We start from the raw sequence: 17,672 nt of genomic DNA on the forward strand, positions 1-17,672 counted from the left end.
TCCTACCCCCTCCTCCCAGCCCTGGCTGCTTCTACACGTTTGTCCCACAATTATTATTTTTAAATGTTTATTTATTTTAAGAGAGAGAGAGAGAGTGAATATCCCAAGCAGGCTCCGCTGTTAGCGCTGAGCCCGACTCGGGGCTTGATCCCATGAACCGAGAGTCATGACCTGAGCCAAAATCAAGAGTCAGGCGCTTAACCACCTGAGCTACCCAAGCGCCCGTGTCCCACAATTATTACATGGCGTTGTTTCATGCATTTTTGAGTTCTGTGTGAATGTCGTATTCTGCCGACCAGCCTGCAATTTCATGTTTGCCCCGAGGACGTGCTTTTGCATTTGTCCCTGTGACTCTGTGTAGATCTTCTTCTGTGTGTCAATAGTTAACTCTTACTTACTGCCCTTTAATAAAGTTTTATAAACTTTTTCATAAACGATTGCATATCTTTTGTTGGGTTTCTTCGAAACCACCTCAAGGTTTTCGTTGCTTCTGTCAGTGGAATTTTAATATATTTTTTAAATTTTTTAACATTTGTTTTTGAGAGACACAGGGAGACAGAGCGCAAGTGGGGGGGGGGGTGGGCAGAGAGAGAGGGAGACACAGAATCCGAAGCAGGCTCCAGGCTCCGAGCTGTCAGCACAGAGCCCGACGCGGGGCTCGAACCCATGAACCGTGGGATCGTGACCTGAGCTGAAGTCAGATGCTTAATCAAATGAACCACCCAGACGTCCCTTAATATTTTTAAATGTAAAAAACTCTTAATTCCAGTAAAATGTCAAATTTACCATCTTTTGTTTTTTAATTTTTTTTAAGAGGTACTTAGATATTTATTTATTGTCTAGTCAGTGCACATAAATATCCTTCATGGTGTCTAAGTCCCTTATTTTTCTGTTCAGGTCCAGGAAACATCTTGTTCTTCATTATCAAATCTTCCATTCCTCACTCATTTCATATCTTCCCACTTGTACCATTTCTTTTTCAGACAGGGTATCAGTCATTTCTCCAGGAAGTCCTTGTTCCTGGGTGGCTCAGTCTGTTGAGTTTCTGATTTCGGCTCAGGAATTTTTTTTTTTTTTAATGTTTATTTATTTTTGAGAGAGAGAGAGAGAGATCAAGCGAGAGCGGGGGAGGGGCAGAGAGCGAGGGAGACACAGGATCTGAAGCAGGCTCCAGGTTCTGGGCTGTCAGCATAGAGCCCGATGGGGGGCTCGAACGCACGAACTGCGTGATCATGACCTGAGCTGGAATCGGATGTTCAACCGACTGAGCTACTCAGGTGCCCCAAAGAAATATATATATTTTTAATGTTTATTTCTTTTTGCAAGAGAGAGAGAGGGAGACACAGAATCCAAACCAGGCTCCAGGCTCTGAGCTGTCAGCACAGAGCCCCACGTGGGGCTCGAACCCACAAACTGAGATCATGACCTGAGCCACCCCAGTGCTCCTCCCACTGGATTATTTTTGAAAAATCCCAGACATCATAACATTTCCTCCAAAATCCCTCAGTATTTATCTTTAAAAGATAAGGCCTCTCTCTCTCTTTTTTTTTTAAATTTTTTTAACATTTATTTATTTTTGAGAGAGAGAGAGAGAAAAAGAGTGCAAGCAGGGGAGGGGCAGAAAGAGAGGGAGACACAGAATCCAAAGAAGGCTCCAGGCTCTGAGCTGTCTGCACAGAGCCCAACGCAGGCTCGGAACTCAGGGAACTCATGAACTGCGAGACCGAGACCGTGACCTGAGCTTAAGGTGGACGCTCAGCAGGCGCCCCGTTCTCTCTCCCTTTGAAAACAAAACCACAATACATACCATTGTCACACTTGAATGCTCACTTGATCTGTTATTTTGGATATCCCAGCTAGACAGTCCCAGGCAGCCCCTCCCAGCCTCTCCTGCTCCTCACCGCCCCCACTCCCTGCAGACACTCTGAACCCACTGACCTCCCCCCAACACACACACACACACACACACACACACACACACACACACACACACCCCTCACCTGGCCCCATTTGTTTTCAAAGGCTGCTAGGTGTGGTCCCCCTCCAGGTAGGCTGCTGTTTTGATCCTTCAGAGCTGCTTATTTTGTTGGTGTGTTTAACCTTGAAAACTGGGTCTGGTCCAACTTTCCTTAAGGTCTTGATTACATCGAAGAGTGGCTTCAGTTGGAGGTATTACTGCTTGAGGGCAAAGAAGGTCTGTGGGTTCTGTGGCTCTTTAGTTTATTACTGGGGATACGTGGTGACCCCCGAGAGGTTGGATTGCGTGGAGAGCCTAGAGGGCTTTATGCTGAGGTCCTAGCTTCTCCCCTGCCCTAGGGAAAGGTGGGCGGTCCACGGAGGGCTGAATCGCCTTAAGAAAGGAGCTAGATTATCCCCGATTGAGGGCTGTCCGGACAAATCCTACCTTGGGGAGTTGGCCTCGGTCCAGACACCTCTCCACCCTTCAAAGAGCAGAGTTTTAACCCTTCACCTGCTCCCTCCCACTTTCCCTCCATACAAAAGACCAATTCACTGTCAAGTTTCCTTTCCTGGGATCAAAATACAGCCAGTGGCTGGACAGAAGAGGGGGGGCACGGGAGCCAAGCTGTCGAGCCTTTAATGCCCTTGGAATTAATTGTGCAGCCTACCTCCCAATGCCCCAAGGTTCCAGAGTTTTCTATTTCTGCAAACTGGCTTGGCAGGTTTCCCCCCAACAACCTCCCAAACACACCTCCTGGGGAGAGATGCCCTGTATCCCCCCCCCCCCAGGAGGCCCTTCCCACCCCATCCCCATCAGAGCCAACACCCTGATGTATAGTAGATCATTTCCCAAGCTGCCTTTACTATTTTGAAAGGAAATACTTGGATAATGAAACCTGCCTCCACAGATAATTCTTAAAATGTTGTTAATAACCCTAAGTATCATGTAAAAGGTGAGACAAAAGGAGAGACACAATTTTCCAAACCCCCTGGGAACTTGTCACCCAGGCAGACCTGATGATTCAGAAACTGCGTTTTCAAAGTCCCTCCCCCCACCCCCCACCCCCGGGATTCGATATAGCCCCAGGATACTCCTCCCCCTCTGTGGGGATCCCTGAAGCTCCATAAAACTAGATTCAGAGATTTTCTGGTTTTGTGAATTGAAGAATAACGGCTCAAGTCCCCACCCAGCTAAGTGGCCTTCCAATTGACCCAGGAGTTGAATTCTGGGACAACTGTGTTAACACACTTCATATTCACACGCAAAATGGAATTGGTTTCTGGGTTCAGGTTAACAGGCTTTCCTCCTCCTATGTGAGAATGCACAGGACCTCGATGAGGAGGAGGAATCCAGGACAGTTCTCTGCTGAGTGACATTGTCCTGTGTGCGACTTCCCAGCGACACCCTCCCCCATTCCTGTGGCACCAAAATGCCCCCACAGCTTTCCCAAATGGCCCCTGGGCTTCTTTGCACACCACCACCCTCCTGGGAGCCATTATTCTGTAATCACTATTACCTTACCTTCTGGATGGTAGGGACTTCTTTATATTTGTTTTTATTTTGTTTTGTTTTTAAGATTTTATTTTTAAATAATCTCTACATCCAACGTGAGGCTCAAACTCACAACCCTGAGATCAAGAGTCGCACGCCTTACCAACTGAGCCGGCCAGGTGCCCCACCTTGTTTTTCTTTTCTTTTTTTATTTGAGAGAGAGAGAGAGAAGAGAATATTAAGTAGGCTCCACGCTCAGCACGGAGCCCAATGTGGGGCTCGATCCCATGACCCTGGGATCATGACCGGAGCGGAAATCAAGAGTCAGACCCCCCCAACCCCCTGAGCCACGCAGGCGCCCCTGTTTTTCTTTTTTAATCAGAGTACAACTTGGGATGTAACTCCAGTTCACAGAGATTGCCTCGGAGAAAAACTGGGGAAGGGAAGGAATCTGACTTGTCAGTGTTGTCCTTTTATCCTACTTTGTTTTTAAAGTTCAAAAAAAAAAAATCTTAAAAAAAAAAAAGGAACCTTTTTGAGCTCACATATGGGTCATAACCAATTTTCATAAGTTCATCATCAAAGAGATTTCCGCAGTTTACTTCTTCCGTGAAAACAACAATTTCAGTTATGGACAGAAGGGTGTAATGGCTGGGATTTGCTTCAAATTGGGGGGGGGGGAGCAATCGGGTAGGAGTGGAACTGAAACCAGACAGGCCAGGAGTAACTGTGGAGCTGGAGCTGGGTGCTCCTTACTCTGTCCCACTTTTGGACGGGTTTGAAAACATCAAAAGTTTATTGAAAATGTATGCACTGGAAAGAAACAGGCCAGTGTAATAGTCAATTTACGTCTCAGAATTAAGGGTCTCCCACCCGGGCTGCTGGCGCCTATTGCCCTCCCTAGTCTATTCTTCCACAGCATTAATTACCTTCTAACACACTATGTAATTTGCGTGTCAGATCTATTGTTCATCATGGCCCCACTGCACTGTAGTCTGGCTTAAAGCTTAATGATAAAACTGCTTCATTCTCTTCTGTTTATGGAGAGGCTTTTCGGGATTGGCAGGAGATTGTATTTTCAATTATTTCCCCAACACTCTACAATTTGCTGATTATGTCTTCTGTTCATCATATAAGCTCCACGTGGACACGGATCCAGGTCTGGTTTTATTTCTTGATATTTATAATTACATGTGTGGCTTACATTTCGCTCTTACTGGGACAGCCTTAGTATAGAGGTTAAAAGGGATTCTGGAGCCAGTCTGGCCGGGTTCAAATCCCAGCTCTGTCACCCGCTAGCTGGGTGACCACAAAGCAAGTCTGCCCGCCTGTTTTCTCGCCTGTGAAGGGGCACACAGCAGTACCTACCTCAGGGGGTTGCTACCCTGACTGGTAGTAAAACGCTCCGTAAAGCTTGGCTGGAGTTACTTCTGGTGAGAACACCCATTTTTGGAGCCAGATAGCTATGCGTTTGGCTCCTACCCCACCTGTTTTCGCCTGTGAAATGGGGCTAACCTTGCCCCGCCATAAAGGTGATGGGGATTTTTAAAGGAGTGAACGGGCGTGAGGCCTCCCGCCCGGATGCCTGAACCAAAATAACCGCAGTCGAAGCGATAGGGGGCCTCCCGCCCGGATGCCTGAACCAAAATAACGGCAGTTGTTCCTCGCCAGGCGTCTTCCGGCCGGGTTAAGGGACACTCCAAGAGGCGGGAGGGTGCGGACGGACCCAGGATCCCGGCGGCCCCCACCCCTCCCCCGTCTGCGGCGTCAGGTCGGGATCCGTGGTTCTCCCACCGTGGGAAGACCCCCCCCCCCCGAAGGAGGGGATCTGGCAAGTATAGGGATGGGGAGGGAGGGGCTGGCTGGGGGCGGGGGAGCGCTGGGAGGCCGGAGGGAGGGGAGCGCGGGGACCAACCAGCCAGAGGGACGATGGGGCGGGGAGTGGGAAAGCTGGCGAAGAAGGGAGGGGCCGGCGAGTAAAAGCGTGGAGGCGGGGAGGGGGGTGCGAGGGGACAGGTGAGGGCTAGCGGGCGAGGGGCCCCGGCGCCGACCCAAGGTGGGACTCGGGGGCTGGCCGGCCCTGGCAGGGGGGCGCGGGGCGGGGTGGAGAGGCTGCGGGGAAGGACGGGTCGGGAGCCTGGGGCTCGGCACCTGGGGACTGAGACGGGGCGTGGCGGGGCCGAGGAGGCGGCCGGCGGCCCGGGGGTGCGGCGGGCGGGGGCGGGGCCGGCGGAGGCTGCGCGCGCGCGCCGCCGCCGTGGCTGCGGGCCCCTGACTCCTCGACCTTTCCCTCCCGCAGTCAACGCCGCGCCTGGCGCGGGGTGGGGAACATGGGCGCCTCGGCCTCCAGGGGTCGGCCCGCCCGGGTCCCCGCGCCGGAGCCCGAACCCGAGGAGGCGCTGGACCTGAGCCAACTGCCGCCCGAGCTGCTCCTGGTGGTGCTGAGCCACGTGCCCCCACGCACGCTGCTGGGGTGCTGCCGCCGGGTGTGTCGGGGCTGGCGCGCCCTGGTGGACGGCCAGGCCCTGTGGCTGCTCATCCTGGCCCGGGACCACGGCGCCCTGCTGCCGCTCGCCCGCAGCTGCCTGCCCCCCGCCCGCGACGGCCGGCCCTGCCTCCTGGGCCGCTTCTGCGAGCGCCGACCGATCGGACGCAACCTCATCCGCAATCCCTGCGGCCAGGGTGGGGAACGCAGGCTGGGCGGGGGGTGGGGGCGGTCTACCTCCGGGGAGCCGGTGGGAGGGGCCGGGGGCGGAGCCTCGTCGGAGCCGGTGGGAGGCGGCGGCCGGCTGGTGGGCGGGCGAGGAACTTGGGCGCAAGCCTTTTTTATTTAACAGAAGGCCTCCGGAAATGGATGGTGCAGCACGGTGGGGACGGCTGGGTGGTGGAGGTAAACAGGTCAACGGTGCCTGGGGCCCCCTCGCAGACCTGCTTCGTGTCTTCCTTCAGGTGAATGCCCCTACCCCGCAAGGGCCAGGGCCGTTGTGAGCAAGACCTGCCTCTTCTAGTGACCTTTCTTCCTCTTTACTAGCTGGTGTCGCAAGAAGCAGGTCTTGGACCTGGAGGAGGAGGGCTTATGGCCAGAGCTGCTAGATAGTGGCAAGATTGAGATTTGTGTCTCCGACTGGTGAGTATGATGATAAAAACAGCCCTTTGCTCAGCTCTGACCACCTGCGCCGCGCCGTGACTGTTGCACGGGTGACTTCATTTAGGCCTCCTCTGGCAAACCCTGACAGATAAAGTGAAGATCAGGGAGGCCAATGACTTAACCCCTCCCCTCCTCCACCCCTCTCCCGGGGAACTGGATTGCAAGATGCCAGATTGGAATCCAAGTACAGAGGACTTGGCCCAGACCAGTCTGGTCTGTGAATGAGATGCTCCTTGCCATGGGAGGAGGCACTGGAGGATAGTTAGCTAAGTTTACATTCTGGAGCCAGACTTTCCAAGTCCAGATCGTGGCTCTGCAACTTTCTGGCTTTGGGTGAGTCACAGTGTGCCTCAGTTTCCCCATCTTTACAAGGTAGGGTTACATGTCAGGTACATAGCCAGCGCTTTATAAGTGTGAACTGTTTTAGCGTTTTGTTTTTTGAGCCTTGAGCCTGTGAGAATGTGTATTTCAAGACCTCAGATCTTTTAAGAGAGTTTCAGGAACATTTGAGAGGTTCCGAAAGAGGAGGCGATTCGCCCTGGTGGCACAGCTAGGGCTCGGTGAGACCTGGCATGAGGCTCAGACCCCTCCGACTCCAGAGCTCATCGTGCTCTGTAGTGATGGTCTTGAAACTGGAGTACCTGAAGACTTTTCAAGGGATACATGACCCAGATAATTTTTAAGGGAGGCAGTTCCAGATCTGCTACAGCTGTGTTCCCTGTTCTAAAATTATCAGCTACACATCACATCTTGGAGGGGAGCATCATATGGTTGTCCTTTCCTGGCCCTTTCTCACAGTCCACCAGTTTTACAGAAAAACCAAGCCCCTCACTAGGGTGTGTGGTCCCCCCGGATGTAAAGACTTCTGGAGAGTCAGGCAGAGTGACCGCTTGAAATTTCAGCCTTACCTAATTCACTTTTAATTAAAGGCACCGTAACTCCCCCCGCCCTGCAAATCCATCTCATTGGTGGGGGGGTGGGGGGGGGGTGGAATTTACAATAAAATTGGTTTTTAATGTAATCGGTAGTTCTCAAACTTTTGTAGCCTGTGTGCTGTTCTGGTCAACCGTGTACCATTTGATTGTAATGATCAGCGGGTCCCAAATTTTGCTCTGCGTTACGCAGGAGCATTGAAAACTCCCAGCGCCCAGGTCACCCTCCATACTAATGAAATCAGAGTGTCTAGGGGTGAGAGCCAGGTATCAGGATCGAAGTACCAAACCCAGGCCTTCTATTGTTCCCTGGTCACGGAGTCAGGATGCATTACTGTCCTGTACATCCATGTGACTGTATACATGGAACCTTGCCGACCTGGGAAGTGCGCCTAAGCACCAGAATTTCTGTCGGTGCTTCATCATGTGGTTCGTCTCAGCCTCCTGGTCAACTGATGTTGCCTGACGTGTCCTAAGCCACGTTGTTGGCTCTTTCTGGAGTGGCTAGCTGCCACGGTGGGACTGTTGTGGATGCGGCCAGCCGGCGCTGGAATCATGTTGGTAGGGTATCCAGTATGACCCAAGGTCCCCAGGCAGACAAAGGTAACTCCCGGCAGCCATGATATTCCAAAGGCCCAGAGATGACCTCCCAGAAGCTGAGAGCAGAGGCCGTCCGTACCTTGGGACAAGGCTAAATTCTTTTCTATGCAATAGCTTTTCCACAATTCCAGATGATTCCAATCCACAGCAAAGGCCGGGAACCACTACTGGGTAATAATTCAGTCCCAAAGGAAAAATGTTAACGCTTAATGGTCACAGGAAAAAAATTTTTTAATTTCTTTTTCTTCTTTCTTTTTTTCTTTTTTCTTTTTTCTTTTTTTTTTTTTGTTTTTTGTTTTGTTTTGAGAGAAAAAGAGCACGTGCAAGTAGGAGAGAGGCAGAGGGAGACACAGAACCTTAAGCAGGCTTCACACCCAACACGAAGCTGGGCACGGGGCTCGATCTCACAACCGTGAGATCCTGACCTGAGCCAAAATCAAGAGTCAGATGCCTAAAAAAGAGTCGGATGCTTAACCGACTGAGCCACCCAGGTGCCCCCATCAATTTCTATTCAAATACACATTCTGGTATGCGGTTGGCATAGAGCGGTGTGAAAGGGCAACCAAAAAGTCAGGAGAAAATAAAAACGTCACTATCACATGAGGACAAAATTGTGTGGCAGATGGAGAGCGGACGTCCGATTCTAAGAACAATGTGAAGTCTCTGAAGGAAGAAACTTACGTGTATTTTTTTCAGTTTTTTGAATGTTTATTTTTGAGAGAAAGAAAGAGCATGAGTGGGGGGGGCGCGGGCAGAGAGAGGGAGACACAGAATCCGACTCAGGCTCCAGGCTCTGAGCTGTCGGCACAGAGCCCGACGCGGGATTGGAGTCCACGAGCTGCCAGATCACGCCCAGCCGACTGAGCCACCCAGGCGCTCCTTATTTGTGTATTTTTGTAGTCCGTTACCCTTAAGTTGTAAACTTTGACTTCTAACATCAAAAGGGTACATATTTTATTTTATTTTTTTAAGCGTCCATATTTTAGGTGTGCAGCTCAGTGAGTTATCACAAAGTGAACAAATCCGTGTTGCCAGCCCCTTTCCCATCACTACACACCCGAGAGTAGTTGCCGTCCTGAATTCTGTTAGAATAGGTAAGTTTTGTCCATTTTTGTACTCGGGACAGAGAGAGTCCTATGGCATATAATTTGTATCTGGCTTCTTCTTTGTTTGTTTGTTTGTTTGTTTGTTTATTTTTGAGAGAGAGCACAAGTGGGGTAGGGGCAGAGAGAGGGGGAGACACAGGATCCAAAGCAGGCTCTGCGCTAAACGCAGAGAGCCCGATGCGGGGCTCGAACTCATGAACTGTGAGATCATGACCTGAGCCGAAGTCAGACACTTAACTGGCTGAACCACCCAGGCACCCCTCCCCTGGTCGTTTTAAATGACTGACATGAAAATTATCTTTTAAAATATCAACATGCAGGGGCGCCTGGATGGCTCAGTGGATTAAGCTGACTTCGGCTCAGGTCATGATCTCACGGTTCATGAGTTCGAGGCCCGCATCCCGCTCTGTGGTGACGGCTCGGAGCCTGGAGCCTGCTTCGGATTCCGTGTCCCCCTCTCTCTCCGCCTCTTCCCTGCTCATGCTCCGTCCTTCTCTTTCAAGAGCAGATAAACTTTAAAAACTTTTTTTTAATAAAAACAAAATGGAAAAATAAAATGTCGGTGTATACATTGGACAGCGGTACATCTTTTGCCACCATTTAAACGTAGAAAGAGCACTTTCCACTGTCACCTTAATAACACGGGAGAAGGTGCCTTGAAGACCAGGCCTCCAGGTCACTGTTCAGAAAACGGATGTGCTTGCAGACCAGCCGGGGCACTCGGTTTAATGCAGATTCTGCTTCATGGGGTCTTCGGTGGGGCCAAGCTCCCAGGGGACGCTGGGCGTGCTACAAAATTTGTGTATGCAAATTTTGGATTTGCATACATGGGGAGACCATTTCGGGGGCGGGGGAGGCAGGCAGACACCCAAAGAGACAAGTGGGCTAGTCCAGCCTTCAAGGCCTCCCTCCCTCCACAGGTGGGGAGCCCGACACGACAGTGGCTGTATGTACCGACTCCTTGTCCAACTTCTAGATGCCAACCAGACGGTCCTGGATAAATTCTCTGCTATGCCTGTTCCCATCCAGCAGTGGAACAACAATGTCTGCTTTCAGGTGAGTCTCTGACAGGGGCACGGGGAGAGGGTGGTGGGGCCTGGGACGGTTATCTGTTGCGTAACAAATGACCCCAAAACTTAGTGGCTTTACGTCAACAGCAGTCATTTTGGTACTTCTTGTGGTTTCCTTTCTTTTATTTAACGTTTATTTTTGAGAGAGAAAGAGCGCATGCGCAAGGGAGCGGGGAAGGGGCTGGCGGTGGGGGGGGCGCGGACAGAGGATCCACGGCCTCCGCGCCCACCGCGGTGAGCTGGACGCAGGGCTCGAACTCACGAACCGTGAGATCACGACCTGAGCTGAAATCAGACGCTCAACTGACTGAGCCTCCCAGGCGCCCCATCTTCTCGTGGTTTCTATAAGGAGGGCTCTGTTGGGTGCTTCTGGTTCCCGTGTGTGTGAACAGCGGCTGGTGGCTTCGTCGAGTCCCAGAGAGCTTTGGTGTGCGTTGTCTCTGCCAGGGCTGGTTTGGATTTCCTCGTGGCATGGCCACCTCAGGGCAGCCAGACTGCTCACTGGTGGCTCAGGATCCCTTGAGGAGGGCTCTAGAGAATCCAAGACAAGCTGCCTTGCCTTTTCTGACCCAGCTTTGGCACTCACTCGGCGACGGTCACTTAGCATCACTTCCGCCACCCTCCGGGTTACAGACAGACCCACCCAGGCTCAAGGGGACGGGAATTAGAATGAGGAACCGTGTGATTCCATCTGCCAGAGAGCCCCACTCCCAGCTTTCGAGAAGAAGGCCGTGGCACAACGGGCTGATCTCTCCTTTACCCGCAGGTCACCCACGTGTTCTCTGACATCAAGATAGGCGTCCGCTTTGTGTCCTTCGAACATTGGGGCCAGGACACACAGTTCTGGGCGGGTCACTATGGAGCTCGTGTGACCAACTCCAGCGTGGTCGTGCGGGCCCGTCTGTCTTAGTCGAGCGCTCTCCTTGCAAAACAACCTGACCTATGCCTTCCAGAACCTGGGACCGTTGGCCAGGCCTTCTTATGAACCAAGGACATGTACCTCCTGGCATCCTGGATACTCTAGAATCCATTCAAGGGTCCTGCTGGGCCCCCTCTTCAGGTTCTAGAAACTACTAGAAGGAAGAAAGTTCCTCCATCACATCTACCTACTGCTGTTGTAGGGCTGGGGGGACGACACAGGTGAGCACCCAGGAGTGCTGGTCCTGGAGAGGGCTCTTCACCCTCATCCCGGAGGTCCTCTGATTCAACCCCAGCCCCCCTCTACCCTTGTCTCCTCTTGTTTCTGCTTCGGGGGTTTCATTGGTCCCTTTTGGGCACCCCCCTCATCTCTGAAGTAGAATCTTGTCCTTGTGGCTGGGAAGATTCCAGCCACCTTGGGTGGCAAACTTCACCTCCTGAAGCTTCGGGGCTGGGACCAGATCTCGCAGTTGAAAGTCAACTAGCTCAAAAAACGTTTGGAGACCCTCAAGGACCCCTGGGATTGTGTGGTGTATAAAATTATTTTTTACTTTGAAACGTTTCGCGAACGTTGGGAGAATAATATATCCGCAACGGCTACCTTGCCGGTCATATGTAATAAATTTATTATTTTGCCAAAAGTACCTGGGATCTTTTCGATACGAGTCTAATGTTACTGTCTTGGTTACTACTTGGTCCGAAAAAACAAACTGTCCCGGTGGAGGAGGGAAAAGTACAGAAGAAAACCCCAATAGAAGGTGTTTTAGTAGGAAAGAACGGAAGAGTTAGAACAGTATCATTTCCCGAGCCCCAAGGAAACCATCGATTCAGACAAAGATTTTCAACCAGGGTCAAAAGTATTAGGCAGACAGTGGACGTAGGTACAGTAATCACACCGGCAACACAGTTGTGACTTTCTAATGTTTATTTTTGAGAGGGAGACAGACAGAGCATGAGCGGGGGAGGGGCAGAGGGAGAGGGAGACCCAGAATCCGAAGCAGGCTCCAGGCTCTTGAGTGGTCAGCGCAGAGCCCGACATGGGGCTCGGACTCGTGAACCGTGAGATCATGACCTGAGCTGAAGTCGGACGCTCAACCGACTGAGCCACCCAGGCGCCCCAAGATTTTATTTATTTATTTTTTTTTTCAACGTTTTTAATTTATTTTTGGGACAGAGAGAGACAGAGCATGAACGGGGGAGGGGCAGAGAGAGAGGGAGACACAGAATCGGAAACAGGCTCCAGGCTCCGAGCCATCAGCCCAGAGCCTGACGCGGGGCTCGAACTCACGGACCGCGAGATCGTGACCTGGCTGAAGTCGGACGCTTAACCGACTGCGCCACCCAGGCGCCCCAAGATTTTATTTTTAAGTAATCTCTACACCCAGTGTGGGGCTTGAACTCATAACCCTCAGACCAAGAGTTGCGTGCTCTACTGAGTGAGCCAGCCAGGCGCCCCGAGGTGTTCTGGGTGTTCTGATGTGATCCACATGAAGTGGGTCTCACCGTATCCCACCCAGAACTGCTCACTTGGAGGGTCAGGCCGTCAGCCCCGTCTTGCCATAGAAGGGAAACACCGGCAAAGAGGCAACCAGACGAGCCCAGAAGTGGCTTTTTTTTTTTTTTTTTTTTTTGCCAGTTTCTTAAAAAAGGAGTTGTGACAGGTTGAAACAGACCTAAGAGTCGTGACCAGATGGAGTGTGTGGGCCTGGAGTAAAGACTGGTTTGGACAATTCAGCTCTAGAGAGTATTTTTGGGTCAACTGGGGGAATTTGGATATGAGGAATATGAAAAACATTTACAGGAAGGAAAAGGTAGAGGCCATTGCTTTAAAAAAAAAAGGCAGCAATATAATTTTTTTTTAATTTATTTTTGAGAGAGAGAGATACGGACAGAGCGCGAGCGGGGGAGGGACAGAGAGAGACACAGAAGCCGAAGCAGGCTCCAGGCCCCAAGCTGTCAGCTCAGAGCCTGACCGTCCGATGCAGGGCTTGAACCCACAAACTGTGAGATTGTGACTTGCGCCGAAGTTGGATGCTTAACCGACTGAGCCACCCAGGCGCCCCAAGCAGCCATGTAATTTAATTTAACTTTGGCACATATATTGTATGTATACACCTACGTGTGTGTGTGTGTGTGTGTGTGTGTGTGTGTGTGTGTGTGCGCCCCCAAGTTAAATGATACTACTTTATGCATACACACGTGCATGCACGTATTTCTATCCTGGAGTACGTTCTGAATGTGCATGTGTATATAGATAGGTAGGTAGGTGTATATATGCGGAAGAATAAGAATATTAACTATGGAGGCACCTGGCTGGCTCATTCAGTAGAGCATGTGACTCTTGATCTAGGGTTGTGAGTTCAAGCCGTGACTCTTGATCTAGGGTTGTGAGTTCAAGCCGTGACTCTTGATCTAGGGTTGTGAGTTCAAGCCATGACTCTTGATCTAGGGTTGTGAGTTCAAGCCGTACGTTGGGCACAGAGCTTACTTAAAATTAAAAAAAAAAAAACAAAAAGCCAGTGAACTACAGGGTTACGGGGTTACTGCCGTGATGATCTCTGGTAGTGGTGACTTTGTATTTATTTTGCTTATCTGTAGTTCTCTTTTTCTGAGTGTGTATGTGTATTAGAAGAAATACAAGAAGACATGTAAAGTGCCCTCCAATGCAGTTTCCCCCCCCCCCGAACTAATCTTTTTATTTATTTTTATTTATGTTTGTAAATTTTTTTAAAGATTTAATTTTGAGAGAGAAAGAGAAAGTGAGAGTGGGGGAGGGGCAGAGAGAAAGGGGGAGAGAGAGATTCCAAGCAGGCCCTGCACTGTTAGCACAGAGCTTGGATCCACGACCCGTGAGATCATGACCTGAGCCGAAGTCGGATGCTTAACCGACTGAGCCACCCAGGCGCCCCTATTTAGTTACTTACTTATTTATTTAACGAGATCTTTACACCCAAGGTGGGGCTTGAACTCACAACCCGGAGATCAAGAATCACATGCCCTATGCCAGCCTGGCGCCCCCAGAAATAACCATGTTTAAAGGCATCTTTGCCGACAGAGTGTTCGCTTATTTTATTTTGTCACGGAGAATTTGAAACATAAACAAAAGCAAAGAGAAGAGTATTGTAACCTCCGTGTATCTATCTCCCAGCAACAGTTTTACCAGCTTATGGCCAGTCCTCCATCCACACATCCCCATGGATTCTCCCCTCTTCCATATTATTTTTTTAATATGTTTTTATTTTGCAGCAACTTCAAACTTAACAGAGAAGTTGTAGGTGTGGCACAAAGATTTTTTGCCCCTGAAACACCTAATACATTTTCATCATCACAGCAAAATTCTTGAGTGTGTATTCTCTATGTATGAGGTCATTCTCATGTAAGACTGCAATATAGCAATGCAAACCATGACGGTCATGTCAATTCAGTGACTGCCCCCAAAGAGCTAACCTAGCTGGCCTCCCCGTAAAAAGGACTGATTGCAGTGTGCCTGGGTGGCTCCGTTGGTTAAGTGTCTGACTTTGGCTCAGGTCATGATCTCACGGGTCATGGGTTCGAGCCCCGCGTCGGGCTCTGTGCTGACAGCTCGGAGCCTGGAGCCTGCTTCGGATTCTGTGTCTCCCTCTCTCTCTACCCCTCCCCTGCTTGCACTCTGTCTTTCTCTGTCTCTCAAAAATGAATAAACGTTAAAAAAAAATTAATTAAGAGAGAGAGAAGCCTGATTGCAACATTGGCTCATGGCTGACATCTGGGAAAGTGAATTTTGGAAGTTTTCCCTGCCATTACCTAACCGGTTAGGGTGGCTCATTGCATAAATATTTAGTATGGTTTATGGTAAACGCTTGCTTTCATTCTGGGAGTTTGGAATTTGGGTACGAGCCAGGACCCCCCCCAACCCTGGGAAACCCTAGGGTCCTGAATCTCTGATGAGCTTCCCTGGATATCACACACCTGCTAGGTCAGGAGTACACTCTGTGTGACCCCTCAGGGAAGGGAGAGGACACGAGGAACCGGCACATGGATTCTTCCAGGCTGTCTGTCTTTCCAAACCCTTATTATCTAGCTGTGCGTGCAATTACACCACTGCGGTCTCAGGAGGGAGTATAACTATATACTGAGTTTCAGGAGCGTTTCTGGCAAATATCTGAGCATGAGGGTCATCTTGGGATTATATACACATACACACACACACACACACACACACACACACACACACACACACGCACGGTGGTGACAGCGGTGGGGCTGAAGATCCTGACTAAAATATCTGGGAAAAAGGGAGAGGAGTGAGGGATGAAGACACCTAGGTGATGTCTGTTGTAAGAGATAAGCCACCTATGGAATTAAAACAATAGGTCCCACCCTTGGGGATTTGGCTCACAGGATCCCCTCACTGACTTGGGCAGGTGCCAGCCACGGTGAAGAAAATGACTCAGCCTGGTGATGCCTTGGGTGTTTCCCACTTTCTCCCAGGCAGGAGGAGAAAAGGCCCAAACATTCCCCCAGATGAGTTTGGGGTCAAAGCCAATAAACGTGGGGCACCTCGGTGGCTCAGTCGGTTGAGCGTCCAACTTCGGCTCAGGTCATGATCTCACGGTTGGTGAGTTTGAGCCCCGCATCGGGCTCTTTGCTGTCAGTGCAGGGCCGGCTTCAGATCCTCTGTCCCCCTCACTCTCTACCCCTCCCCTGCACGTGCTCTCTTTCTCTTTCTTAAAAATAAATAAAATATTAAAAAAAAAAAAAAAAAAAGACAGTAAATGTTAGTTGTAGTTGCTGTCTACTCTAGGTGGGAGGAGAAAGGGGCCAAATTCCCCAAAGACAGACTTTAGTTGAACTAAAAGGTTTGAAAGTTTGCCTTGTGTTCTCCTCTAAGTGGGAGGACAACTGGTTACATCCATTCCCTGGGTGGATCAAAGTTTTAGGTAAGCCCAAGGGAGCACCATGGAAAAGAAACTTGCCAGCCCTTCAGCCTGGAGGCCACAGCAGCCCCTCCTACCCCACCGGGATCTCTGAGCAGCCGTGATGTTAACCTGGTAAATGCTGAATTAAATGCTAGATTATTTCTTTTTCTTTCTTTGCTTGCTTGCTTTCTTTTCTTTATTTGCTTTCTTCTTTCACTTTCTTTCTTTCCTTTCCTTTTTTCCTTCCTTTTTTCTCTTTCCTTCTTTCTTTTACTTCTTTCTTCCTTTCTTTCTTTCCTTCTTCCTCCTTATCTTTCTTTCTTCCTCTCCTTTCTTTCTCCACTTCTTTTTCTTTCTCTCCTTTCTTTCCTTCTTTCTTTCTTTCAAGCAGGCTCCAAGCCCAATATGGGGCTTGAACTCATGACCCTGAGATCAACAGTCGCATGCTCTGCCGACCGAGCCGGGCGCCCCAGTGCTGAATTTACTTTTAGGGATTTGAGTAAACTTGTAATGAGGTGGGGGAAAGGGGGGAAAATTTATAATCCAATGCTATCCATCAATTATATCTCAAAGAAAAAGGGAAATTTGAAAAATGGCTTTGTATTTTAACGGCCATTTCATCTGGATGTATGATTAAAATAATCAATGATCAATGTCTACGTATATGTATATATACCCGTGTGTGTGTGTGTGTGTGTGTGTGTGTGTGTGTGTGTGTGTGTGTGTTTTCTGTTTATTATGACAGCTTGACGGCTTAAAAGACCTTCTTGACTGGGGAGACAGTGTGCCTCCTGGCCGATTCTTAGAGACCACAAAGAACCCTACAGGAGCCTGCCCGTGGTAGGAAAACAAACCAATCCAGAGCCAGACCTCCTCCGTGTGGCTCCAGCACCCCCGGGGGCAATATTCCTCTGCTTCACCACCCCAGGGCTGGGTGCCAGGCAACTAGGAACCACCCCTGTAGTCTGAGTCGTGAAATCATGCACGCTGACCAGTCCCAAATGGTTCATCCTGCCCTGTCTTTCCCCAGGACACCCCAACAAAAGTGGCTTAAACCTTCCCCCACCTGGGTCTCGCCTCTCGCCTCCTGGCCACACTGTGTCTTTCCCATGCGGCCCTGTGCGACACACCTCCTGTCTCTGGGACCTGTGAGTATAATAAACTGATTTCCTGAGCCTCTCCTCTGTCTCCCCTTGTGCCTGCACCCCCACACCCTACAGACCATCTCGTGAGAGAATACGAAACAATATAATGTCATATGCTTGTAATGTACACTGGAGAGATTATCCGGGTCAGGGAAAGCTACAAAAAACAAGGTGTGTTTGTGTGTGTGTGTGTGTGTGTGTGTGTGTGTGTGTGTGAGAGACACTGTCTTGTTTTTGCCGCCAATGGGGGTATTGGAAACAGAACGAGTACAAGGCTCCGTAAATGATATTTGCTATAATTTTGGCCTATGAGAGCCTTTGGAGAAAAGGAGACAATATGAAAATAGAGGCCATCTTCAGTCTACAAGCAGATAACATGTGGAACAGTTTTAGCTTGCTGATGA

The 17,672-nt window shown here is 50.2% G+C and overlaps 1 protein-coding gene across 3 annotated transcripts; it reads left to right on the plus strand.

The window, feature by feature from the left end:
* The first annotated feature begins 5,457 nt into the window (after positions 1–5,457).
* FBXO27 (F-box protein 27) lies at positions 5,458–17,470 on the plus strand. Of its 3 annotated transcripts, XM_042920453.1 has the most exons (6): positions 5,458–5,507; positions 5,751–6,133; positions 6,289–6,400; positions 6,483–6,578; positions 10,158–10,293; positions 11,074–11,858. In XM_042920453.1, the coding sequence occupies exons 2-6, from the start codon at positions 5,782–5,784 to the stop codon at positions 11,215–11,217; spliced, it is 840 nt and encodes a 279-aa protein (XP_042776387.1). In that variant the 5' UTR covers positions 5,458–5,507; positions 5,751–5,781; the 3' UTR covers positions 11,218–11,858. The 3 variants fall into 3 exon arrangements, with proteins under 3 accessions (XP_042776387.1, XP_042776388.1, XP_042776386.1); XM_042920454.1 differs by lacking the exons at positions 5,458–5,507; positions 11,074–11,858 and adding an exon at positions 17,154–17,470 and having other exon boundaries at positions 5,689–6,133; XM_042920452.1 differs by lacking the exon at positions 5,458–5,507 and having other exon boundaries at positions 5,689–6,133.
* The last annotated feature ends 202 nt before the right edge of the window (positions 17,471–17,672 follow it).

The sequence above is a fragment of the Panthera leo genome, chromosome E2 (genome assembly GCF_018350215.1).
Source record: "Panthera leo isolate Ple1 chromosome E2, P.leo_Ple1_pat1.1, whole genome shotgun sequence".
Taxonomy (NCBI): domain Eukaryota; kingdom Metazoa; phylum Chordata; class Mammalia; order Carnivora; family Felidae; genus Panthera; species Panthera leo.

Coding starts and splice junctions, on each gene's coding strand:
- FBXO27 (XM_042920453.1), top strand. CDS start 5,782: ATGGGCGCCTCGGCCTCCAGGGGTCGGCCCGCCCGGGTCCCCGCGCCG. Junction 6,401..6,482: donor TGCTTCGTGTCTTCCTTCAG/GTGAATGCCCCT, acceptor CCTCTTTACTAG/CTGGTGTCGCAAGAAGCAGG. Junction 10,294..11,073: donor ACAACAATGTCTGCTTTCAG/GTGAGTCTCTGA, acceptor CTTTACCCGCAG/GTCACCCACGTGTTCTCTGA.